The 26,596-nt window shown below is 40.1% G+C and overlaps 1 protein-coding gene across 2 annotated transcripts in view; it reads left to right on the top strand.

The window, feature by feature from the left end:
• The window catches only part of LOC135169738 (uncharacterized), a 154,014-nt gene that overhangs the window by 111,877 nt on the left and 15,541 nt on the right, over positions 1-26,596 (top strand). For both annotated transcript variants that reach the window (XM_064135004.1, XM_064135003.1), the window contains exon 5: positions 25,441-25,568. In XM_064135004.1, the coding sequence (XP_063991074.1) occupies positions 25,441-25,568 (128 nt within the window). The remainder of the gene's footprint in view (positions 1-25,440; positions 25,569-26,596) is intronic.

Below are 26,596 nucleotides of genomic sequence, written 5' to 3'. Positions count from 1 at the left end.
GTTCTTTCTCCAATTCGCCGGACAGCGGTCGGTTTAGAATTAAAAAGTAATAATAATCTTACGGTTATCCCGAACAGTAGTATTGAAAAGAATATTACATGATTACATAATCCCAATCCCCTTGGGTCTATCATATTTCTGAAAAGCACCGGGAAAAGAGGCAAAATATCCAATATTGAAGAGATTAATTTTTCCTACGTCAGATCCAGTTCAACGCGCACATTTCACTGCTCCACATTACCCATTCCCATTGAAGCAAGAACAATACGAATATCAAAACGCTGGAGATGTTAGGATCAACTATTGATCTCCACCTTGCTGAGGCCCTAAGATATGAAAAAATCCAAAAAAAAAAATTTTTTTCTCTCTCACAAAAAAAACACTCCCATGCCAATGAAATTAAAGGGTATTTTTCCCCAAGACTTTCCCTTAATATTAGTACGTTCTCCATCTCATTTATAATCACGGATCGTCAGCGTAATCACCAAAAGAATTTTAATAATACACCGGTGTGAAAATTTATTCATAAAACAACGACCCAGATGCGCGATATTGGGCATTAAATGTATATAAGATTCTAAAGATAATGTTGCTCCTAACATCGGAAACTTCGGGGAGAGAAGATAATCTTGCCAAACTAAACTCCCTGCTCGTGCAACTTTGTTGGTACAGCCCCATTGTTTATCTTATGATTTTCCTCCGAGCTTCATTTTGGAGATCGTAAGCGATGCGTCATCTTCGAACATCTTCGGGATTCTTCGCGTTCTCGGTGAACCGCAGTTATGCCCATCCACCGTGCCATTGAAATTCTTGAGCATTACCCGAGGTGATCGACAACAACACCTATCGAAAATTCGGGGTATGCCTGTGGCTTCAACCTGTCTCATTACGATTTAATACAAATTTGCGGTTATCGAGCACTTGATCGATCGTAATTTTCAGGTTTGATGGATCTCGCATCCACCCAGTGCAAGCTAATAACCAAGGAATCAATCAAATTCGTCTTCTGTCGATGAACTTTGCAACTTCCACTTTCATGCTACCTGAGTTCGGTTCGTAATTTCCCGCGCAAACTAATTTATTGAAGTGTCATACAATAATTGCGATAGGGGAGGGGGATAATCTATGGGAATATCGAATGCACCAATTCTTTTCAATCCCAAGTGGCTTTTCTATCACAACAATCATTGGTGGACAGCTAACTATCGTTCAGCCGTCACTTTTACTCTCTTTAATTTCACCTCAAGTTGCGTGGTCAATTGGTAACAGCAACGTCTGACCATTAGGTTTTTACACTGTCCATAAAATAGCTATAAAACCCATTAATAGCCTAGAAAGTATAGGTGCACCCGCAGGATATTGCAAATTCGTTAGACCCAGGGCTAGCGAAACGGAGGGTTAGGTGAGTTGCTTTTATGGGTACACGTGTCACAAGACTGGGGTGTTACACGTGTTGTACAATTTCGAGGCATGTTACGTGTGATGTTTTAGCCCCGCTGTCGTCCAGTCTCATTGGTGATGAGGTAACAACACATTTTCACAGGAAAAATCTATCTGTTCCCCTGTCAACTGGCTCCTTCGCCTTTTCTTTGCTCAACTATCAACAAATTTTCGACACTTCTCAAGCACCAGAATGCTCCTACCCCGCACTACTGACTGACAATTCCCCCCACAAGTCCCCAGATCGCTCATAAATTTTCCCCTGCATTTCCCTGACGGGGGAAAAAAAATGTTCCCCGAGTGAGTTAATTCAGGCGTTAAAATTCATGAAATAACGATACTTGAACTGCATTTTTTCCCTCCAGCGTATCCACCAGCCATGCCTATGGAAAAATAATGGCTGCTTGGTAACTTAGACTGCATAATAACCCGTTCGAAGTTAGCCCAACTGTTTAGCAACGATGATTGGCCACAGCGTTGAAATAGATTGCCGGCGCCGCACCCTTACCTCTAACTCAAACTACAATTGCCTCATGTCACGCCAGCCACTTTCCCTTAACAAACGCCAATGTAGCTATAGACATATACACATTGACTCCACAAAAGCCATTTCCCCCCTCCCCCCCTGCCTGTATCCCTTTATCGTCGAGCGTTTTATTTTCATGATATGACTGAACACGAATAAATTATCGTTGAGCCCGCAATATGATCATAAAAAATACTTCGATGTTGGGTCTTGAATAAATTGCGTATACACTGATAGACGATTTCGGGTAATATTAGCACGTGAGTTCAGTTGAATATATTGATTCTCATTATCGAACGAGATAAATAAATAAATGTTTTATGGTACCGATTTTACACTCTTTTGTTACGCTGATGAACGATTCATCAACAACCGTTTCAAACACATGATATTGAAATGGCAACGAATAATGGAAATGCTGAAAATTAATTAATGAGCAGACATTGTATTTGATATTGTTGATAACGCTATGGAAGTCAACATTTCGCATGGGGCGGGTAAATCGCGGTGGTCAACCATCTGCATAATGATCAATGTAGACTCATCATCGAGGACACGACGATAAAGGCGTTTTATCGATAATTTGACGACTCGGGCTTTTTCACTCCCCCAGCGATGGCGACATTGACGGAAATGACGTATGACGAACAGCATATTAATATTTAATGGAAAACGCATTTGCTTTAAACACGGCACGTGGATAGTTTTACACAACCGTAAATCGTTAATGAATCGTTAATTAAGAGAGCATTACCCCGCCCTTTCGAGTGGCGTGTGAAAAAAAAATTTAGAAAAATTAGTCGACAGGTCCAGTTATTTTCAGTTGTCTCGTGTTCCTCGGTAAATTAGTATAATAATTAATTTGAAAAAGCTGTAAGACGCCCCTCCCTTGTCTATTTAAGAGTTTTGTCAGTCAGTTTGGCAATTCCAATTTTTGATATCACCTGCTATTGTATTTTTTCGGTGAAGTTTTGGCGAAGCCCTTGAAAAAAGTTTTATTGAAATATTCAGTGAAATGTAAATGGAAATTCAGTGGGTTGTATGGAAGCCCAGCTGGTTTATGTTATCATTCGTGTCACATCAAAGTTTCAATACAACGTGCACACATGGTCGCGTGCTCTCTTCACTTTTAAAGTTCGTCCTTCTGGTAAATCCATGTTTCATGTACTTCATTCGATTCATTTTGCACGAATGTTGATGGTGTAGTTATGAATATTAAAATGTGAGCTTGTTGAGGCGATGCTCAGTGTGCACAAAAGTTATCAGTGGTTTGTAAAATAAATAATCGATCAGTATTGAATAAAACGAATATTTTTAGTCGACGAATAATTTATGAGCTATGAACATTTTCGATAAGTCCAAAGGGTTCGTTTTACTAGCAGAAGAGAGCGAGCTATGCTGAAGAAAGTTAATAAGTAGTGCTCAATGTAGCTGTGTGGTTAGCAAGTGCATGCGTGACCACACGAACAAAGTTGAAAATAAATTGCTGGAAAATACATGATTAAATGCAAGAACTTTTCTGAACAAACGGAGAACTGGTGGAGAACAATTACTGAAAAACTCAGGTGGTGGTGCAGAGAAATTTCGGTCAAGGGAAAGACTAAAAATTTTTTTTCGAGAACAATACGAAGGTACTGCTGTACAGGGAAATGTAATTAATTAGAGAGAATTAATTAATTAACTCAGGCACCTTCTGAATTCTAAAAATTATAAATATCTTTCCCTTTACGATATTAAAAAAATATTTTTATAATGAACGCTTTGAATTTTGAAATTTTTTAACGCTTTATAGCATATTCCATATTTATTACTATTCCAGACTTATGCTCATTTACAGTTGCTGATCCTCTTTGGGTTGTATAAAGTTTGCTTATCACTGTTTATGATCATCCCACCTATAACTCTATAATCTAGCGAAGCATATTATAGTTGCTCGGCTGAATGTTCAGGAGTCTCTGGGGTGAACATCTGAGAGGGGGTTTCCTCGGAAAATCAATGGAAATGAATACATAAAAGTCTAACCTCGCATTCACAATGATAAAGGGCTCTGTACTTATGAAAAATTAAAGGAACAAAACAAAAAAAAATACTGAGGAGAGTGGAGCGGATCTATTCGCCTTGAGAGTAGTAGATACGGTCCAGTCTCATCTACACAGTAGATCTGGCACCAGAATTTCCCCCAGAATATTCTCTCCGTGCCTCGAATAATGGAAAAAACTGAGAGATCGACCGTCAGAATTCTCTAATTTTTCTCCCGCCCGGAAATGACTTCCAGGTCCGAAGATTCCACTCATTCGAAATCAAATTGTCCCGAGACGTTTGAATTTGTTGTAAGTGAATTCAGTGGAACCAAGTAAAGACAAAACTTTCTATATCCTTCGGCGTCGGGAAGTTTTCTCTCCAACTTTTCGGAGGGAAAAGATGGAGAACTGTAGCCAACGTTTGGAATAAACGATGGGGGAATGGCCGACGTAGAGTGCCTCATGCTAGTTGATTTCTCGAGAGCCCGAATGTCTCAACCCTTTCAAGCTTCAGTTTATCTCACTCTCGATTCACCAACTGCAACTCGGCAAAATCCAATGGAATTCCTTGTCCAGAAGAGTGAGTGTGATAAATTAGCTTCATGTAGTGGAAAGTTTTCCTCGAAAGTGAATTTGTGGGATTGGTTGAATCATATGATGGCTTATACAACGGCTTAAACTCCTACCGAGTGGAATTATTATCTCATTCAAATCACTCACAATGGCAGTTTTGCGGCCATCCTACCGGAAAATTCATCTCCAGTCTGAGATGCTCGTAAACTTATGCCCAGTTTTTCCATGAGAATGGCTATAAAACATTTGGAACGAGGGACTGGCGCTTCCAAGGACGACTCCAATTGTTTTCTCCCTATCCTCAAGGTTTTCATCCTCAAGGAGCATTTACGCTTATCTCGTTATTCGGGGGAGGATTTGGATTTATCATCTGGTTTGTTCACTGTACGAGATCTCCTCCACGCAGTTGCCGGACCGACATTGAAGTCCCATTTTTTAAATTCCAATATCAGAGTTATAACAAGAAAATTGAATTATCAATAACTTGAACCATTTAAGGGCTCTATTCTCTAATCACCAATTACCGACACTCCTACGAAACAAAATAAAATGTTTGCCCTCTAATTAATGACTCATGGAGACTATAATATCCACCCAATTTAATCAATCAACAGTTCTGACGCAGATAGAATTCAATATTTGGTATCACTTGAGTCACAAATCATCTAAAAAAATTACTCTCCCAATGGCATATAGACCCCGGTCTCACTGTACCTCGGAAAATCCGTTGGCATATCGCCCACTCTGAGTAAATTCATTCGCCGCAGTTAATCAACCCGAAACTGCCAACGGCACGTACATAAATGCAAGCAAATTTCCACGTATACCCGATAAGTCGATTATACCCAACGCGATTGTACTTTTCACCAGTGAACGAAAAATATAGATAGATACACTCGGCCCAATGAAAGCCCGTTCAATGTTTCACCAATTTTCGATTTTGGTAGGACCAATGATGTGTGCGGTTTGGACTAAAGCATTTCAACTGTAATTGTATCAGTTTCGAATTAATTTGACAGCCAAATTTACGTAAATACCATTGGCAAATGTAAAATGCACTGGTTCCACATTCCCATGTTTTCATTTCCAAATTTCATCGCTATTAAATCAGCTCTTCGTGTTCAGTGAATGCAGTGGATGCAGTTGACTTATTCCATGAATCAAGTGTTTTTTACGTCTACCCGAATATAATTCAATATCCCTCGTCTAAGGATTATTAAATTACCCAGGAAATTACAGTTTTTTCATACGAATTATAAACTCACGGCTTTATCCCCCGGTTTCTCTTTGATCTTCGGCTAACATCACCTCGGTTAATAACATCAGTTGTATTCTCAAAACGAAAGAACAGTACGTAAAAGTCCACGTTCATTATACCCAGCGAATGTTAATCCTCATGAACTTGCCCCGTATACAACACGCAACACTCATTACCGGGGAAGATTACCAGATATATTTATAAGCCCCCCAACTACCCCGCCGGCAAACTTATCATTTAACTAATTTAAACTCCAAGGGTTGAACGTGTAGTTGAGCGGAAGTCCTCTCCACCAACTCCATCAACAAGCCGAAAAATTCATATGGCTCGGAGCATAAACAGGTCATTCATCTTCAATTTTAATCTCATTACCTTGTTTCCGTTACCGTCTTGCTTATCTAGTGGTGGATAAAAAAACAAACCCTCAAGAGGGGGATAAGGGCATATCAGTCACTAGTTTGCCTCGCGAGTGATAAATCGCAGGTCAATATTTTTGCTGAAGGACTCGAGGAAGTCCCTGCACTGAGACAAAAAAAAATTTCCGCCAATAGTTAATATTCTGGACGGAAGAAAATATTTAATATTTTGAAATATTAAAAATTTTACTGCGTGCAGGGCATAATATTTTTTCTTCTCCCCGTTCCATGGAAAATATATCAGAAATATTATCTCTTGAACAAAAATCTATTTTTTCTCCGGGAGGACACCGCACCCTTTATTGCAGACTGAATTTTACGATAGACCACAAACTACAATGCATGACATGTGAAATATCATCACAGTCACTTTGAATTTCATGAGGAATATAGTAGCGACCATGAGAGATCGTAAAAGTATGGGTTCCGTGGTGCAGAAAAGCCAAAAAGGATATTACCATGAGAAAGTTGATTTTCAACCGAAAGGGGGAGGGGGCTGCGGAGGGATGTTTCAATCTTCAACGGAAGAATGCTCTCGCTTGTTTAAATTACCTGTATAGAAAACTTTCAAATTGTCTTTTCCACATTCTTGCCGCACGTGGAGTTTGCCCTGTTCGTTCAGCTAGACGATTTGCGTCTCTTCTAGCTCAACGCCAAGTCCCGAGAATTTTTTTATTTTTTATTTTCTATGCAAGGACCAAGAAAAATTTACATAAACTCGGAGAGGAACGTGCGCCAATGGTACGGCTGCTATTCCAAAAATTGTAATGAAAAATATTTCTCAACTATTTCAGTGGAGATCGTTAGAAGAAGAATGCGATTGATGATATCCACGGGGGTGTGGAAGAATGCGATTGGGGTGGTGAAGAGCTTTCAAGCTCGTCTGAAATTCGATGAAGTGGGTGGATCTTTTAATTCGTCTGGCCCATACTGTCTTCATTAAATTCGATCCTAGCGTGAGACGAGAATTTTTGTATATTATTATACATTTTATATCCTCTACTGTATAATTTTTATACAGATTATTTATAGCCGAGAAAAGTAGGGAATTATTTGAGAAATGTAAAAAAATCTTGACTCCACCCTCGATGCAACATTCTAATTATAATATCATTTAAATATCATGAGCAAAGTTCCAGTCTTCCCTTACACTTGTCGAACCCGTTGTTGTCCAACCTGAATCACGGATTTTTCCCATTAACCAATTTCATAACAAGATGCATCGCATAAAGACTAGCGTGAAAATGGGAGAGACGCCCTGCGACGAATAAATTTTCCCCATCGTCGCTCCGTATGCCCAGTGAGACCGACATTGAGATGCAACCAATTCGAAGAAAATAACGGTGACAGAGAAAAAAAAAGGGGAGGGGAAGAAATATGAGGAGGCGAGAGGCCGAGTGAGTGAAAAATCGAAAAAAAAGGCCAAACGGAAAACTGGAAATTCGTTGGCAAAGATGTAAAGGAAAAAATCCACATTTTTCCAACTAGAACTGACGTCCACGATAATACACCTTGAGAGTCAACGCAAAGGAATTGTGACCTCATAAAATATTTTGCTTTCCGGTATAGTTTCATTCTATGGCTCTTGTGGTGACACACTTCCACTGTTACATTTTTTTCATATGTATAGGTATACTCATGGGTATACAAGTAACTTGTTAGTAACCATGACTGAAGCACTCCATATATCACTCTGAAGTTAAAGAACCGATGCTTATGCTGTATGAAACAAAAATTACGGAAGAAAGCATTCACTTGTGCACCTGCCCGACTATTTCTGGGGAGTTGAAACATATTTTATATGAATGAATTCCATATCTGTTGGGGAGTACATAGAGTCCTGAACTGAGAGCAAGATGGATTTGTCCTTTGGCCAAGTGAATAGAATATGGAGAGAGAAAAGAACCCGTCGTACCACAAAGCAAAGATCCAATAAATATGCACAATATAATAAAGTTGTCTGACAAAATACTTTTCCGAGTCGATTTCTTCTAAACAATCTCCACTTTCTAATAATAGTGAAAAGTATCACGACAGAACTTCATATTTGTGAGAAAAATCAGGAATAGCCTAACCACACGGTCAATATAAACCGCAGACACAACGAAAATTTCTCACAAAACAACAATAGACGAGGGATTCAACATTACGATTCAACGTCTGTTCGCACAATGAAATAAAGTCTTTTATCCCTGTTTCTGTTGCTGCCAGACTCATCGTCATCCTACATGTATTCCGTGTGCTTTCTGCAAATTTCATTTACCCGAGGCGTCGTCCACTGGACAAGGGTAGCTGGGGATAGAGGCGACAAAGCCGTATAAGACAGCAATTTCCAGCCAGAGGCTGAACCGTCACGGTCACTTTCTCCTTCTTACACACCAGGAATACGTGCTCAAGTGTGCTTTATCCCATTCCCAGTTTATTGTGGGAGTGGGCATCATCCCTTTGTCATCAACGTCAAAACGAATATTTTTATTATTTTTTTTACTGATGCAACTGGGTCTGTTAATTGCATGACGTATCATGTGACAAACATTTATGTACTTATATATTTATATAGTTATATAAATAGACCGGAAAATAATTCGAGAAATGATTGATTATTCCCACAATCAATTAATTCCCATTAAAAACGGCTTTTTCACCACTAGACTCCACTGTTTGAATGTAAAATAATACTGTACTGTTAACAACCTGTCAACAATGCCAAATTTTAAGCACAATATTGTATTAATTTCCTTTGTTCTCTCTCGAAATTGAAAATCCAAACATGTTGCCAATATGGAGGACAAATGACCAAATGGATGGATAATTTAAACAACTCGTATTTTCCTAGCCGTAATTGATTTTCAACAAAATGAAAATGAATACAAACTTTTTGAAAATAATACAACACTCCGTCAGAATCTAGTCATTGAATTTTAGTTCCCCCAATTTCACGGGGTATGAACACCTGGAGGTTTTCCCATGCAGTAATTTTGGCATGAGGACAATGGGCTTTTATGTCCCCATTTTTCAATTGTATGGACATGCAAAGAGTGAAACAGGACAAAAAGTATTTACCCAAATTATTTATCGAGTGTCAATATGAACGAGGGACGATAGGGGCAGTGAAAATTATTCAATATTTCGGGACAGCTTTGTTGGTAAAGAGTGGATTGTGTCAAGTGTTTCATCATTGCAAAATTTTAAATGGAAACGGAGAAAAATTGGGACAATGGCGAATGCATTTGAACAGCACTTTCAAACGTTATTCTCATTAAAAATGATGAATGCAATTATGAATGATGAATGAATTATTGATTATTAACTTTTAGATTTCCACTAGATTCATTTAGATTTGTTGATTGGGGTCATCAAAAAACTAATTCCACAAAAAAAATTATTTCTACTGATTCCGCAACCCGCCAGCGGATTTTTTGAAACTGAGCACTGACGACTAAGTCCTGGCTGTTGCACCGGAAATATTTTAATTGCCAAAGGAATCCCCCGTCAGAAGGGCGCACCAAGCTGGGTTAAATAAATCCCCAGTTAACGACCAGTCAACCTATAAACTTTACATTGAACCAAATTGCATCCAGCGACTGAAATAGTTGACAGGGCTCGTTGTAATCGATACCGAATAAAATCACGGATTTAGTGGAATCGAATTAAAACAATTATAACATATTCATTAATCCCGTCGCTTCCGGTCGCTGGAGCGGTCTCACTCGAGAGAATCTTGAAGGAAAAGCCCTCTCCCTGATACAATCGCCAGATCAAATATCCTTTTTCCGTGAATGTATAAAAAATGATTCACTACCGGCGCCTCTGGAGTAACTCAAAGAGCACTGACAAATTAGAGGAAATGAGAAATGCGAGGAAAAAAGTTGAAAAAAAAAAAACATTGACCACATTTAGCCTGCAGTCAGTGGAATATTCTGCTTCAGCGATTGTTCAAAGTCAAAGGATTTTTATCCCTGTTGTTTCCTACTTTCTTTTTTCACTGAATCCGTGAAAAAAGGAGTGGATGTAAATGGAGAAAGACCAATTTGATAACACGTGTGAGCAGTCGACCTCATTATAAAGCTCGCTGTATAACGTAGCCTTTGGGGTGTACGTCGTTGGTGGAAAGCTTTTGGTTAAACGCTATCTGTTGACATAAATTTTCCACTAGAGTGAAAAATCATGGTATAAATGGGTAAGGTGGGCTGGGCAACTGGCTGCCTTGGGAATGAGAATTTTCGCCATTCTTATCGTATATTGTCATCTAGCACGGGGGCCAAATTAATTTCATTCTGGAAGGTGCCCTTCAGCAACGGAGGACAGCAGAGAATTTCTCATTACACGCCTCCTCCAGTAAATTAGTGAGCATGAGGTCAGGTTTAGTACGCATATCACAGTCTTCTGGGTAATTTTTCATGGGAATTTTGAGGGAATTATTCACCTTAAATTTTTTTTCATTTGACGAGATCTTTACGAGAAAGACAATCATTTTTTTTTGTAATCTCTTTATGTTTGGGGATGGCAGTCTTTATTCCATTTAATTATCAAAACATTTCCCATATTTTAACAACATTTCAATCTAATTCCACGGCATCCCTCGGGTGCAGTCACCGAAACCCGTTGACGTCAACCGGATTCTTCTATCAGCCCGGGAATATTTAAATGAATCGTAAAATCATCGTAAACCCACCTCTCCCCAGGGAATTTAGCGATGATCGCCCTTTGAATCATCAATTGAATTTTCCCACTAACACGTGTCCCTCGGAGTTGAAACGGGTTATCAATCTCCAACACTTCAAACTTCCCCTGAACTGCTCCAACTCCGAGCATTCCCATCAAATCCCATAAACTGACCGTGCGAACTTCCCTGGAAATGATGTAACGTCAGAAGAACGTGACCCGTCGAACTGGCATGATTGGCATTTATGCCGTCAGAGGATATGAATGGGGTTCAGGCAATATACCACAGGGGATTAGTTCCCCACTCTGTCTTGTTTTTTTTTCCCTCACTTTTCTCATTTCCTCTATTCCTCAGATGATCATCAGCAACCGTGGTTGACATGAACATTGTAAACCACTGTTCCAGATTCCCCTCATGTCCAATTTATACTGACAATTGATGCTGAAAAATTGTCGAGACCTCGTGGATTTAATTTATTATTACACATGTCTCGGTGCAGTAATAATTTGATGGTAAATTCATGAGTTAGTAAGCTTTTAATACTCCTACTTCATCTCTTTCCCATTCCCCCCCCCCCCTTTACCCCGGGTGATTTCCGAAATTTACATGGAATCGATTCCCATGAAAATCCAAAAAACGTATGAATAATCGAAGCCGCAACCCCCCACCGTCAAAAACCGTCCACTTACCGGGGTCCTAAAATTTCCATCCCTATCGGTAAATCACCACGTACTTCCCCCGAGGATGTTTTTCATCACGTTGTAGAATTAATAACACTACTCATCCTGGCTTAGGACAGTGTCACGCTCACTAGCCGTCATTTATCTCGAGGAGTTTTCTTTCCCGCCAAAAGCGACGTACCTCCCCAGGTTCCAAGACGAAAGACGATGTATGTATCGCGGTTTGTCGCTCCACATCCCTCCATTTTTTTTCACCCACCCCAGAGCCGCGGGGCTCGCCTCTTCGTATTCCAGACCAGGCCGATGCCAGAGTGTCGTGTCGTTTGTAGGAGAAGCGGATTAACGTGAGTGGAGGGGTAAAAAAAAGCTCGAGTCACAAGAAGTATAAGCTAACGCTTTTTTTTTCAAACAGTTGCCCTTTAGACCAAGCGAGTAGTCATGTTGGGGAGATGGTTTATCTCGATTATACTTTGACTCAGAGAGAGCTTTATGGGGGAAAATATATATTTTTGGAGAGCCGAATCCTGAGGTCACCCGGTGCAGGAGATAACTCCAGTGTTGAGTCGGACGGCAGTCACGGGACCGAGAAAAAAGGGAAAAATTCCCAATTTTGTGGCAAATTTTCCGGCAAAATTAATTTTTTTCGGTGTAATTCTGGCTTCCTAATTGCGGTCCCTTGATCATTGAGCTTCGAAAAGAGTATTCCAGGACTAATTTCACACCTCTCCGGCCAATTTTTTCAGACAATAGCACTGCATTTACACTCTGCACAAAAGTCTAAAAAATATCCCAATACAGAGACAGGAAATTTTCATATCTCTTTGATGCTGTATCCCGCGGAAAAATAGGAAAACCCTCGGAAAATATTCTACGCAATACAAATCTTTCATTCCGAAGTTGGAAATGTGTCATTTGATGAAATAATAAGGCGCCTTCTTCTATTCCGTTTCACATACTCATTCCTTTTTTTTATTTCGTCTGTGTCAACGTACTGTGCGGCCCAGGCAAAAGCTATGTACATCCACAGAGCTACCCTCCATGTACGCAAGTTTTATCGAGGTAAACGCCGCAAGCATCGGAGAAAAAGCTGTAAAAAACCGGCCAGAGATAATAGAAAGGACTTGTGTACTGTCGGCAGTGGAAAGAAAAATAGCAATCGGCCAGGGCGGAGTTGAACAAGAAGCCTCTAAAGATACCCTGGTTTGTTTTTTTTTGTCCCCTGGTTTTACTGGTGCACCAACCCGCACGCGCTTCTCATGTATGCGATCGCCGTAGAATACGGCTCGGGGACCAATTACACAGCGAGGAGTAGCAAATGATTGTCGCTTGCGTGCTTCGGTCTCCTCAAATCATTATTTACAGGGAGAAACGACGGCAAACCACTGGGAGAAATGCATAAACGGGTTCCATGAAGAGTCAACCGGAAATTTCATTATTGAAGAGACTGAGATGATTGCGGGGACAATTTTTTCCAGGGAATTTTGTCACTTTTTTCCGAATGTTTTGGTTGTAAGTGTTGAGAGAATAAATAAGGCCCCCGTACTTATTAATATGTGAAATAATTATATGTTGAGAAAGGAGAAATCTACACGAGACTCGTTTCGCCATTGCCATTTCCAAGATAAGTACTCTTGACATTTGTAATGGGTACTCTTACATATTACGGGTTACTGGTTGTTTTTCCGGTCGAATGAGCCATTCGTTGTTTATTTCGAACCAAATGACTTCGGAAATTACATTTATAACATTCGGAGAGAACCCAGCAATATTTATTTACGTAAAATATTTAATGGGGCTCATTTGTGAATAATAAGATTGAATCTAGCGCTCCTTATTACCGAGAAATAATATTGATTATTTTTCCCACCCAAATTTCAGCCAATAGAATTGCACCATTTGTTGATATTTTGTATAGCCTACCTCGAATATCAGCGATAATTTTTTGAATATTTTGGTAAACAAACGACACTTAACCAAATAAACCTCTTTTCATGTCATGGCACAATTTTCTTGGCCGAAATTTGGATAGGAAAAATAATCCCCTGAATACCACTCGAGCTTCAAAATTATAGAATATTTCCCTCTAGGTTCCCTGCATACAAATGAAGTCGTCAAGTTTTTCAGGAAAAATCACTCGTGCTTCGCACTCGTGATTTTTTAGCCTGAAAAACTTGACTCCTTCATTTGTTTGCAACGAATCTATCGGGAAATATTCGATAATTTTGAACCACTTGTGGTATTATATGTGAATAATAGTTTTAAAAATCATTAAGTCGCTGGGGTGGTATCAAACTACATGAAAGTGTAATAGACCCCAGGGTAAAATAAAATCCCTCAGTGCCACCCTAAACACGGAAGCAGTCTGAAGTATTGAAACATCCTCAAGTCAAATAAACCCACGAATTCACTCGAAAAATAACTCAAGCCAAATGAACACAGGGTTGTTAACCCCTCACCTCTCCACCCCTTTCCATCCCCCCCCCGGTTTCCGGCTGTGCGCTGTCAGAAATTCTCCGCGTATATTAGTGTAGCTCGTGACGTGCTAAATATTTTCAAGGAATGGCACATGCTGTGCGTGGTTACAGTTGTATGAGTGCGGTTATGGGGTGCTAGCGGTGTAATTAATAATTCTTGGGCACGCGCATAAAGGCGTATATTATTTCACAGCCATTGTGATATAATTCACCTGGAATCCTTCGGCAGTACCCAACTCGAGGCTTTTACCACCGGCACAAGAAGGGTAAGGGTATGTGCTTCGAGCATGTGTCATATACATGCCTTTAACGACAAACCTAGTCACTGTGAGCTTTATGAAGTTGGGACAGAGTACGTGTTAGTGTATTATTTTTTAAAATAAAATTTTTCTTGTTTTCCGGTCCGAGGAAGACCGTTTTACAAACATCCTCAAAGTTTTTCATGAGTAAATTGGAGAGGCTCGAGGTTACGGAAAGCTCTGCCACCGGAATTGTCGAGAGTCGTACAAATATAGGTAATGCAAGAGGAATATGAAATTTGTATGGGGCGGTTAATTATCACCACATGGCAATGAAAGTTTATGGCCTACATTGGAACAGATGCGGAGGTTATTTGTACATTGGAAGGCCATGTACTTGGGGATTTTGTTGTCAACGTTTTCCTCGATTTTTCCGTGTCTCCCTCTTGCGCTTTATTTCCGGCTTTTCCGAGAGGTTTTCCGATGGCATTTGGGGGAGGAGAGTATGTGACTCTCGTTGTAAAGAAACACGGAGAGGGTACACTCAGACATGTGTAGCTCTATCATAGATCTCAATTACCGTCGGCTGAAGGCGCATTTATTCCAACTGCGGAGGGAGAAAAATAGCAAGAAGTGGAATACTATTTTTTCATTTTTTTTTTCTTCTTTTAATTCCACTTTGAGAGGTGCTCGTAAACGATTCTGATGATGTTTGCTATCATGGTTGGTACTTAGTTTTTAGAGTCACCGCCGATGCCTCGTATTTTTCTCAAATGCCCTTTTAGTTTGAATTTAATGGGAGATGACGGAAAAATTGCACTACTCGTTTCAGAAGTATTTTTTGAGGGCATTCCTGAGAAATGTCTAACGATAAAACTGGATGTTGAGAGGGCCAACATCCAAGGATACCTCGCTAAATTCAACTGAATAAAAGAGAAACATTCTCCATAGGCCTCTAGCGCACCTCTACGTGCTCGAGTTACCGGACTAATTAGTTGCGAAAAAAGTACGGAAGATGAGAACAAACAGAAAAAACAACGGAATAATGGGTGGGGAGAGAATGCGTGGGGACTGAGTGGAGTAAATTTCACTGGAAATTTACTTTTCATTCTCGCTCACTGGAGGCGATGTTGTTAGAGAGGGAGAGAGGCTTTTATTTTTCATCAGAGGCTGAGTGCGACTCGGTAATTCTCAATGGCATCATGCTCCGCTCGACACATTTTTTTTCCATTTTCGACCTTATTGACATGGTTGGCAACTTTATTGACGGAAAGAGGATATTTTTTTTGTTGAAATTCCCTTTTCGGCGGGTGTTAATCGCTTTTTCGCTCAAATTTTACCGAAAATTTCCTGTATCTGACCAAAAAAATCGCCAAAATCATTCGTGGCGCTAAAAAAATGGCGGAAGGCCCTCTGGCAATGGTGAGTTACAAGTCCTGCAACAAATTTCCCTAACAAAAATTTTTAAAACCCAAAAAATTCTGCCGAAAGCCTCAACCCCGTGTCTCCTCCCCCAGCGGGTCCATCCCAACCGCAACGACGTGGCATTAACCCCTGCCCCCGTTGTTTCACCAGTAGCTGGCCCGCGCACATCCCAATTTCCACAGTATAATTTGAAGATCCTCCTCCACAATTTCACCCTCAATGAACTCCCTCCCCCCCCCCCCTCCCCGTCCCCGGGGGGCGATAAAACAATTTCGCATTGATTCAAAATCTCATCTCCATTTATCCCTCCACTCTCTTTGCGGTGAAAATTATTTCACGCATCAATAGGTAAAGAGCCACAGTAAATTCCCACCGAATATCTACCCTCTCCCCGTTCACCTCGCCCTATGAATCTGGAGTAGCTCTACGCATAATGAAATTTTCCGCCCAGGGTTGTATTGTATACCTCTCATGTTATTTCTGAAGGGCATGAAGAGATCACTAAATAGCTTGGGCTTTGCACGCTATCCACATCAAAGTGGAATATAAACGATAGCAGTACAACCACGAGCTAATCGAGAGTTCAACGTAAATGTTCAGTGAATGGAAAATAAACCAGAGATATGGAGAATGAATCACAGAGTTGGTATTGAAAAAAACACCGATGGACAAGAACAAAGAGTGAGTGAGTGAGTGAAGTGATAGTGAGAGGGATGTGTCGGGTGATACGAGTTGAACAAGTAGAAAATGAAAATTCACCTGGAGGTTATATTTTAATAAATGCGCGCGCAGAGTTACGTTCACGATACTCTCAACTTTGACCATAAATTTATTTACCTCCGCGATGGATATCGCTAAAGTTTTGTCAAGAAAAAACGTCCTTACCTCGTTTAACCCCCGCCCCTTCGGGCCCACCTTTTTTCTTGGTCGTGACATTTCCTTTTACCCTGTCTTGTCTCGTTCTCATAGCCACCCCACAACGCCAGCTACTCTACTTTTCACGATGTTAACCCTTTTTTTCACTTCTTCACGTTTCGGGGATGTTTGGGGCGGAGTTGTTAGATTAGGGAGGGGTAGTTTTAGGTTATTTGGGGCATTGTGATGAGGCATTTGATTCCGATATACAAGAGAAAAATATACAATGGTTTTTCAGTATATTTTATGGGACAGGAACCATTGGGAAATTAATTATCAGGAACTTAATCGAATTGCATTTTGAGGTCCAACTTTTTTTCATGTTTTTCAACTTTCCTATAAATAAAATCCCCGTCATCCTCCATAACTGATGCGAATTATATTATAGGAAATAAGTACAAGAGAAAAGTATCGTCTCTCAGCATCACATCGTTCCATCCTCGAGTTATAAATGGATGGTGAAGTGGGAAGGAAGGAGGAAACTAAGGAAAATAGTCGTTGCTGAAGATTTATTTATAATTTAATCGAAGTCACCCTACTTTCACTTACTAAGGCAGTGATAGTGTTTTTAATTTTTTCTCCTCTCACGTACCTACTCGTGGATATAATACCACAACATTTATTATTTTCTTATTTTCCCTTGCATTTTTGCACACGCCACCTCTCTAAATTTGTCGACGTAATAATATGTTGGAAATGCTCCTGGGGCACGTACCCGACCCCCTTCCTTCTGTTGAGAGCTATATTTTTGCGCTTATTATGATTTTTTCTGAGTCTGCATTTCTACTGCAACACGTACTGTCTCGGTGAAATGTCCCTTTCAAAATGTTTTCGATTATTTTTTGACAAAGAAAAATAAATATACGGAGAACCGCCACACATAATAATTTTGTGTAAAATTATAGAAATCTTAGGAAATTTGAAGAAGCCCGTCATTACTCTGGAAAATCGTATTGTCGAAAATTTATTGTTTAAATTTAACCCCTCGATATCGCGTAAAATTCGTATAGGCAATTGGCCCATTTACCGCTTGTATTTCACCACCGAAATGTACCTGATCCTTTATCTTAAGCTGTAACAGCCCTGTTCCCAACCTGTATTGATACCGATCACTCAATTTGTCTTCACCATGAATCATGGCAAATAAAAAATGTCGAGACAGTAGACTGGTGAAGCACAGAAAGCAAATTCTTCGGTCGGCAGTAAAACACTCATCCGACTTTTATTAGTCCCTTGATGTGACTTAAAGTGATATATCTACTGTGTGGAACATTTCTCCGAAGTTGTTAGAGGGAGTTGGAGGTGCGAAACTAACAAATCGAAAAAACGCGATCTTCCAAAGCTCATAACGATCGCAGAGAAGGTAAAATTGGCTTTGAAATATTGACGACGCGGTCGGAGAAAATGAAAGAGCTGAAAATAAAAAATTTACCAAATTTCTGTGTTCTGTGTGTGTGTTAGTGTTATTCCCTGGGAATTCAGAGAGTCGTACAAATAATTTTTCATTTTTCGTGTTTATAAATCTGAATGAAAGTAGAAACAATATCCCAACTCGGAGGGATTTTTGTCGCCGTGAGATTTGCTTTCTCTCCACAGGTGTTGGTCCCATGGGTGGTCGCACATAGAGCTTTCAGCCCTTCCCAATATCAATGTTTGTTCCCCCTCGGAAACTCTCATTTCCACCTCTTACCGTGTTTGAGCAAAGCCAAATAAGAAAATTAATGGCTGCTTCTTCGCAACACGGAAGAAAGAAAAATATATTAAAACACATTGTCGTGAGCGTTCCTTCCAATATGTCGGTCCAAGTTTTTTCTTTATGGAATTTCTTTTTGGACGTGTACATCGTCTGAGTGCTTTCGGATATCGTAAATAAAGCAATCTAGCATTAAAAGGTTAAATGGCCTCATCCCCAATTTTTTCCCATTTTCAAGGAATAAAAAATCGGAAAAATTCGTCAAAGTTAGTTAATAAATTATCCCTGTATATTTATGTCTTCCTGCACTTCTCGACAAATAAAAATCGCCCGCTTAATTAGCAGTAATTTTCGGAAAGGCAACATCGATTCTGATTTAATTAGAACCCGTGGAATCACTCACAGCCCCTGAAGCTCATGAGCTGCAGCTCATACCCGAATAAAATGAAGGTTTCGAGCTTTTGCAGTAGCACTCAATAACACGCTTACTTCGCGTAGGAAAACAGACAAGTTACTCTCGTTACCTCGGCTACTCCTACTAAAATAATATTCCAAAATTCAGCCTTTGGCATTTCGCAAAATAAACAACAGTTTTTCGCAACTACATTACGCGCATTGAAATACCGAGTTTATATTCTCGGGTATGTTTCAAGAAGGGGAAAAAAAATAAAATAAAAGATTCCTCTGTGGAAACATCAAGGAGAAAAAGGAGAATAACGATAGACGGGTGAATAGAATGCCCCACGGCCACCTAAAACCAACGAGATGAGAACAACCTCAACTACTGCGACTGTGTGCGTTGATCCTGGGCTGTTTTGAGTTTCTGGTAAGAGACGTAGAAGAAACTAGACGGTGAAGTGGCATTGAGTGAGTTTGAGTGTATGTACTGAGAGGAGTGTCCCACAGCCTTGAGATCCACCGGATAACGGAAGTTCCTTATTGCACTTGCCAAGGAGGAGACTTTCCTCGGCAAGAGCTTCCTCCGGAACGTGAAATTTTATCATTTAGAACTCTGAACTCACGTTCACGAGATTCCAAAACCCGTTGCGTTTCGCATAATTTTTTTTTTTAATTTTTAAAAATTTTTTAAATTCTTCAATTAACAACCTGATGGAAAAATCAATGGAGAAGCGTAGATCCCCTCAGTGTCCCCACGGTCTCTCGGTCGATAATGTAGGAAGGTAAATATTTCATAATTTCTTTCTTCCATATAATTGTTACCAATTAATTCCGTAGAATTATTTTTGCACTAGCATTATTTACTATTGTTCTGAACGTTGTAACTTTATTGGGTTATTGTTCAACTTGAGCTCCCCGGAATTACTGAATGGACGATTTGAGAAATAATTGTGGTCACGGTGGTTTTATTATTCTCGCAATCGTGGCTGAATTCATAATGGTAAATAGCTGTGAGCGCACGGGGCTAATGGGCCAGCCTCGTAATTTACGTTGATTAGTTGGTTTTTGCTTGAGAGTAGGATGGGGTGAACTGAACGAATTGAAAAAGCTGGCTGTGTGGCGTGCCTCGGTGAGATAAGCTTGATATTTAATCCCGTCCACGTTTTCCTGCGGTTTTTTTTTGGTCACTACTCACAAATTCTGCGACGTTGAAAAATTTATTTGTCATAAAAAAACGAATGAAGATATTCGCGCAATAAGGCTCTCATTGTCATAAGCGACATAAGAAAAAATTTTCCACTCGATTTGGGGAATTTATGAAATGCACCTGTTCGCAGGGGGTAAAAATTCCCAGTGTCCTCTGATCGGCAATATTGATATTAACATTTATCGATACGTCATTGTTCCACTCTCACAATAACCTGAAAATTGTGAAAGCGTAGCATAGGATAGAGGGTCGGAAAATCCAATTTCCAAGATGAACACCATGAGAAGCGTCAAGATCCGCTCTCGCCGCGTATTCCCATTTCCTCTTCTCCCACTCAAGAGCTCTGCTTTCAATCGGCTCATGATATATATACCTACGAACCTACACACCACTTGTGTCTACGGTGCGCATGTCAATCACTTCCGACCCAGATTTCAGTGGATACAATCGGGTAAAAACAATGCGATATATCCAACCTTCATTTCCGGTTTGTTGTTCATTGTGGAGACAACGTCAATACTATTTTCTTTTTTTCCTTCCCATCGGAATGTGATACATCAGCTTCATTTCGTAATTAATGTTGAAATTTGAATGAAGAATTGTGAAGTGTTGTGGCCCTAACAACCTATTTATCAAATAAATAAATTCACTGAGAGCAGAAATTTGCTGTTTGAATTTCACCTAAATATTCAGCCCTAAATTTTCGAAACTGCTCCATAACCCTCTGAGGAACTGTAATCGCTCCGGATGGTACCAAGATCGAAATGATCCTGGGGGGATGATCGACTTATCTCATCGTTACGCCACCCCTCATCCATTCAGTTGTGTAAATTCTACATTATTACCGTCCTCTGTTACCCCCATTTCATTCCCGGGAATGTCAGCCGTTCGTCTCCCATTATCATAATTCTCGGGCCATTTTTCTCCTCCAAGCACTCGGTTTGAATGCGAATTTATCACTGAATAACAATCGTTGATCAACAGTGGGGAACATATTTTTCTGACAGCCTCTTCTGGTTATCATTTTTTAGTCATTTGTGGATACGAATGAAGAATGAAGAGCATTCGATATCTCCCATATACACATGAGAAAATATTGGAGAATGCCAATATAAATAATTTATATTTGAATGACAGAAATGAGTTTACGAAAAAAAATGACACCTTTTTACGGCAACTACATTATTTATTCATTCAATATTTTCTATCTATCAAATGCATACTCCAATATTTCTCGCCGGGAAAAATTTCGAAATATTGAAACCCAAAACCATGAGAAATTTTTTAGAAATAATCTACGAGAAATTTAATAAACGATGAGGGTATTTCATTGGGTAAATGGAGTGGAGGTTACACAAATTGCCTCTCTACCTCGTGTACCTACCGAAACACCATCCAAAAACGAGTAAAACCCCCTCTATCGCTTATAACCCCACCAGAATGCCTAATGACTGGAAGATCGAACGAGCACCGATAAGGGATCAAACTATGGTAGTGACTCCGATGTAAACCGACGCGGGAATAGCAAGCGTGAACAGAGAAACTGATACTGCAGATTGGAAAGTATTCTCGAAAAAAAAAAAACTAGAAAAAAGGGGAAGGAAAGAAGCGGGTAAACTGCAGGTGGAAATGTTCGTGGGGAATTTTGCCGTTGACTTATCAGTCATTTATGAGAACCATGGGGGAAGGGGGGCGAAACTTTTCCCGAGACTTCGCACGGACACCAACACAGATTCACCTTTTACCCTACTATCTCCAACATTTTTCCCTCAACACCCCTTTCTCTTGCTCAGGTTATGATTCATGCACTTCGTAGTCTCCTACTTTTACCGACTACATTATTACGAAAAATTTCCGGGAAAAATGTAGTGAAAGTTGAAAAACTGCAGTTGCGACAAAATGTCATACCATTTAAGTTACGATAAGAGGGAAATTTTGAGAGCTATCAGTTATATTCAGCCAGAGAATCGCCTCAAATTTCGATATTTATTTTTTCCCCACGACTGGATACGAGCTCATGGCTCGACAAAAGCTTTCAGCGGTACGAAAGCGTTCAAAATTCCCCTAATCAGATGAAATGAAACAATTGGATTTCACCCGGTAATTCCAACCGAACACCCGGACTAGTCACTAAAAGCTTATGCGTAGAGGGTAAAAAGAGAGGGAGTGTGAACAAGGGTGGATTGAAGTGAGGCCCACCAAGGACTCGTGAATTCTCAGCAAACTTAGGTCGTAGGGGTTTTTAGAGAGTAGAAAGGGTTATATGACCCAAGCAGGAGGATAGTCAAGGTGCTTTTAGCACCGTGGAATGGAACACGTTAACGCCAGACCCAGACATTGCACAGTGGCACACACGATATGCCAACTAACCAACACTACTACTCAACCCTTGTAGACTGTAACCACACCGCAACTTAACACTCTCCGAGTACTACCCAGGACCCATATTCAAAATGTAACGTGTATACATATACTGTCCAAATTACTGCATATTATTCCCTTATATACTCAGAGATCGCTTCATTAATATATTGCTGGACTGTTCTATTGTTACTCAGAAAATTCCTATTATTATATATCACATACCCGGAAAATAATTTAAAGAGAAAAGAAAACAGCTGTGATAGTACAATAATTCCTAGACACCTGGACATCTCATCTATTCTCCTCACCGTTTGAAAAAAACCTCCCTTCCATTCTGCCTCTTAAAGCGACGAACAAAAGGCTAGGAAAAAAATTATTTCTCCTCCTCAGCATGCGCAAGTGGTTTGAAATAATAAATTAGTGGAGCGTTGAGTTGTGGTTGCAATCTCTTTCAGCAAACTCGAGAATCGCGTGGGTGTTTCGAAAAAAAAAAAATATATGCACAATTTCTGTTTTTGTATTCAACTTTTTTTTTGTTTCACTCCCTCTGTCCTACTCTACCTTGTTGAGCTTTCAAGCAACTGACTGTGTGAACTGTACGCCATAGTACTCCCAATGGCTTTAAAAGTAACCAACGTTTTCTGGAGAAAGACGAAGTGAGGAGAGTGGTAGGATACCAAAACGGGAAAACTTTCTGTCCTCTCTACCAGTAAAACTTTGGTCTTAGGGACGGTAAACGGCTTTTCAACCCCTAACTCTCCAGGCCCGTTTGTCTATATATAGTACTCAAAACCCAACGCGAGCAGTCTCCGAACAAATAGAGAAGTGAAAACTGTGACCTTTATATTCCAAACGGGGATTTGTGACTTTGGGGCTGATACGCGTGAACAAGCATTATTATACTAAACGATTCGATTGAAAAACGCTCAGAGGGGTGGCGATCGGGTGAGAAGACGTGAAAGAGAAATTTCGGGGATTTGTATGACAATTTATTCATGCAAACAAGTGATACGAGCGCTTTACAAGCAGACGGCGAGGCTGTCTGACTATTGATGGTCTGCTTTCCGATGTGTTGAAAGGGGATGAATTGGGGGGGACAGGGGGGTAGATTTTGAAGCCTGAATGATGATTTGGTAAAGGCTTATCTTGAATCCCGCCCCAATATTGTTATTTTTTCTTTGAATTTGATGAATCTTCTTTATCAATTTTCGAAAATGTTTGATAAAAATAAATCCGCATATATTATTATCTACTATTATATAATAATATACTGCTATAGGATAATTTTTATAAAAAAAATCTCTTCGTAATTTCCAATAAATTTATCATTCCACATCAACCCCCAGGACAACTATCAGACTAACAAGACTGTCTCCCCAGCTATTGACATATTCAGACGAAGGTTGCGGCCTAGGATGACTGGCCCAGATCGAAATCCACCATCGGCTGAGCCCCCGAAGACAAATGTCGATTGTACAACGTGCGTTATTGGGGTTTGGGTGTCAATATAGACCCGTACAATCTCGGTTTGAATATGTCCTGTAGACTGTCGTCAAAATAGACTGTACTTGGAGCTACACCACAAAGGCCCCGGCATCATCATGCATGGATGCTGGATTGCCGAAGGAATCGATTCACCTCGAATGAGTGCGCCTGTCAGTCGTGTGCAATCAATGCGAATGTACCTGAAGGTCTCAAATAACAATTTGACGGATATATGCGGGAAATTATTTTGCCTGGAGTCCTGCCAACCAGATCTCACTATTTTCATTTCGATATTGCTTTCCTTTTTATTCCCCCTCCATCGGTGAATTTTTCATTCCAGCCCGAGCCCACGCTAATCAATTCTATCAGGAGATTCTGATGTTGCGTCACTCATAAATGAAAAGCTCGTTATTCCTGTTATTGGTGAGCTCTTACCTACCATGAAAGCTGAATAAACTCCCACCACATTGAGAGAAAAATAAACTTTACCGGGAAATACGCATTTTCTCAATTTGAGAAAACAATTTTCTATTGCCAAGTCCACGTCCAAAGACAAAATAAAATAATATTGTGTCGTCGAAGACAAAATGTTTGTTTCCATAGCATAAAATTGATTTCCAATAGGCAAAAGGGTAATTCAAATTTTCCGTTGATGTTAAATAAGAATTTTCAACAAAATCATCATTTTCGACTTCATTTCCGTTAAATCTCTGCGTAAGCAAAAGCCCCGTCAAGTACTTGAGTCGGAAATTGTTGGCATCATGAACCAGAAGATAATCCCCGTGATATAAGGGATGCCGGTGAAGTTGTAACCCTCAACTAATGCCGAATGATGTTGAACGCAGTGTTGAGGGCTCCAACAAACACACCTGCACCCTATCTCAGGGCTCTCGAGGTTTTCCCCCTGCGACAGAATAAAGTTGTTTTACTGTTACAAGACGTGTATCAAATACTTCAACAGCTTTCCCGAGATTTGCATGAGAGCGTGACGCCGATAGATCTTAGACCAGATGGTGGAGTGCCGTTGAAATGCGGTACGGATATACCTGGCAAAATGCGCCTCAACCACAGTTACACCACCCACTCCCTTCCTCCTTCCTTCCTACCTCATCTCGGTTTCCACTGGTATTCTAGGACTGGAGATATATATCTTCAGGGCAAATATCCTCGGATATTCACCTCAACTCTATATATGGAGATTCGGGGCGAATGGGTCGAGAGCTATAAAACGCAAAATTTCCCCTCTCAATTTTGCTGTATTTTCTCATAATTGAAAATTTTGACGTTATGTTGCGAGATAAATTATAGCAGTTCGTACCCCCCCCCCTCCTACTACTGCGAGAAATGTGAGCTTTTTGAAGAGAGTTTGAGGCACGCACCCAGAAAAATGGGTCGTACGAAACAAATGAAACCCTTTATTTAATATTTTTTAGTCCTTCTAAAGGACAGAATTTAATTACATAGTTTTATTAAATGCCAGAAACTCATTAATTTATTTAAGGAATTAATTTGATTGGCAAACAATTCCGCAACAATTCAATTGCTTCGATTATGCAAATGCAAATAGTACAATACGAGCCATTATTTCACGACTGAAAATGGTTAATAATTCAATTTAACGAATGTTGCACAACTAATGAGTAAAAAATTCAATTGCAGAACCAACAACCGAGATTCTGGGGGGTCCAGATCTGTACATCGATCACGGTAGTACGATTAACCTCACATGCGTCGTTCTCAATAGCCCAGAGCCACCAGCCTATATATATTGGAATCACAATGATGCGGTGAGTACTCAAATATTATCACAGCATATGGGTCAGCGTGCGAAATTGTTGAATAAATGATCAACCGATGAATAATGATGAGTGCAAGATACTCCCCCGGGCAACTCCACAGAAGACATCGCTTTACTCACAAAAATTACTCGACCGCTCTAAATTATCTAATAAGAACCGCCCCAAGGTGCGTGAAAAAAATCTATTAATGTTTTCCATGAATGGGGCAGTCGATAATCCGAAAAATTATTTGGAAAATCACTTTATACGGAATAAATGGGCCGTTCTGGTGGGAAATAATCTCCACAAATGCACGTTAGACAGTTTTATTCACGAAGCATGATACTACCTCGAGGCACGCACACACCAGAGTGAGCAATATCAGGACTACGATCTCCCTATTTTATCGTGAAATATACGTGGAATCCTGGAGAACTGGTGAAGAAGCCATATTGCGGGAATCAAGTGTCGAGGAAACTCTAGATCCTCTTAACGATGAAAATAAAAATATAAATTCACGAGAGAAAAGTTGTCCAATTGGAAACACTTGACTTGTCTGAATAAAGAATAAAAAATCCGCGATTCCATTCCATCTGCAATTCCTAGTACTTAATTTTCCCTAAGAGCTGTCCATTTCAATTTTTCAGAATATTCTCCGGAGAAGGGCGATCCTCCCCGCCCCCGGTCGCGTAAAATTTCCACAATTTTCCGATTATTTTTCATCGCGAGCAAACGCAACAGCTCCTCCAACACATCACCCTAACGATCTCCCCCGACTGGCCCCCGAATTCCCGATAACTAAACGTGACATCAGTTGACAATAGCCTCAAAGGACTTCACCCCCCCCCCCCCGCCGTTATCCAACGTATTTCGAAAGGCAGAATCAAGTGAAGTCCCTCTTAGGTGAAAACTGATTGTCCACGACGATTATAGAAGCAATTATACCCATTCATACGATTCATCGTCCCATATCCCAACTGTCCGATAATCTCCTCCAAATGCTCCCTAATCGTCACCGATTAGTCCCCGAGTTTGCT

This window comes from Diachasmimorpha longicaudata, chromosome 15 (assembly GCF_034640455.1).
Source record: "Diachasmimorpha longicaudata isolate KC_UGA_2023 chromosome 15, iyDiaLong2, whole genome shotgun sequence".
NCBI lineage: Eukaryota > Metazoa > Arthropoda > Insecta > Hymenoptera > Braconidae > Diachasmimorpha > Diachasmimorpha longicaudata.
Note: the sequence above shows the minus strand (reverse complement) of the source record. Positions and strands in the feature narration are given on the sequence as shown.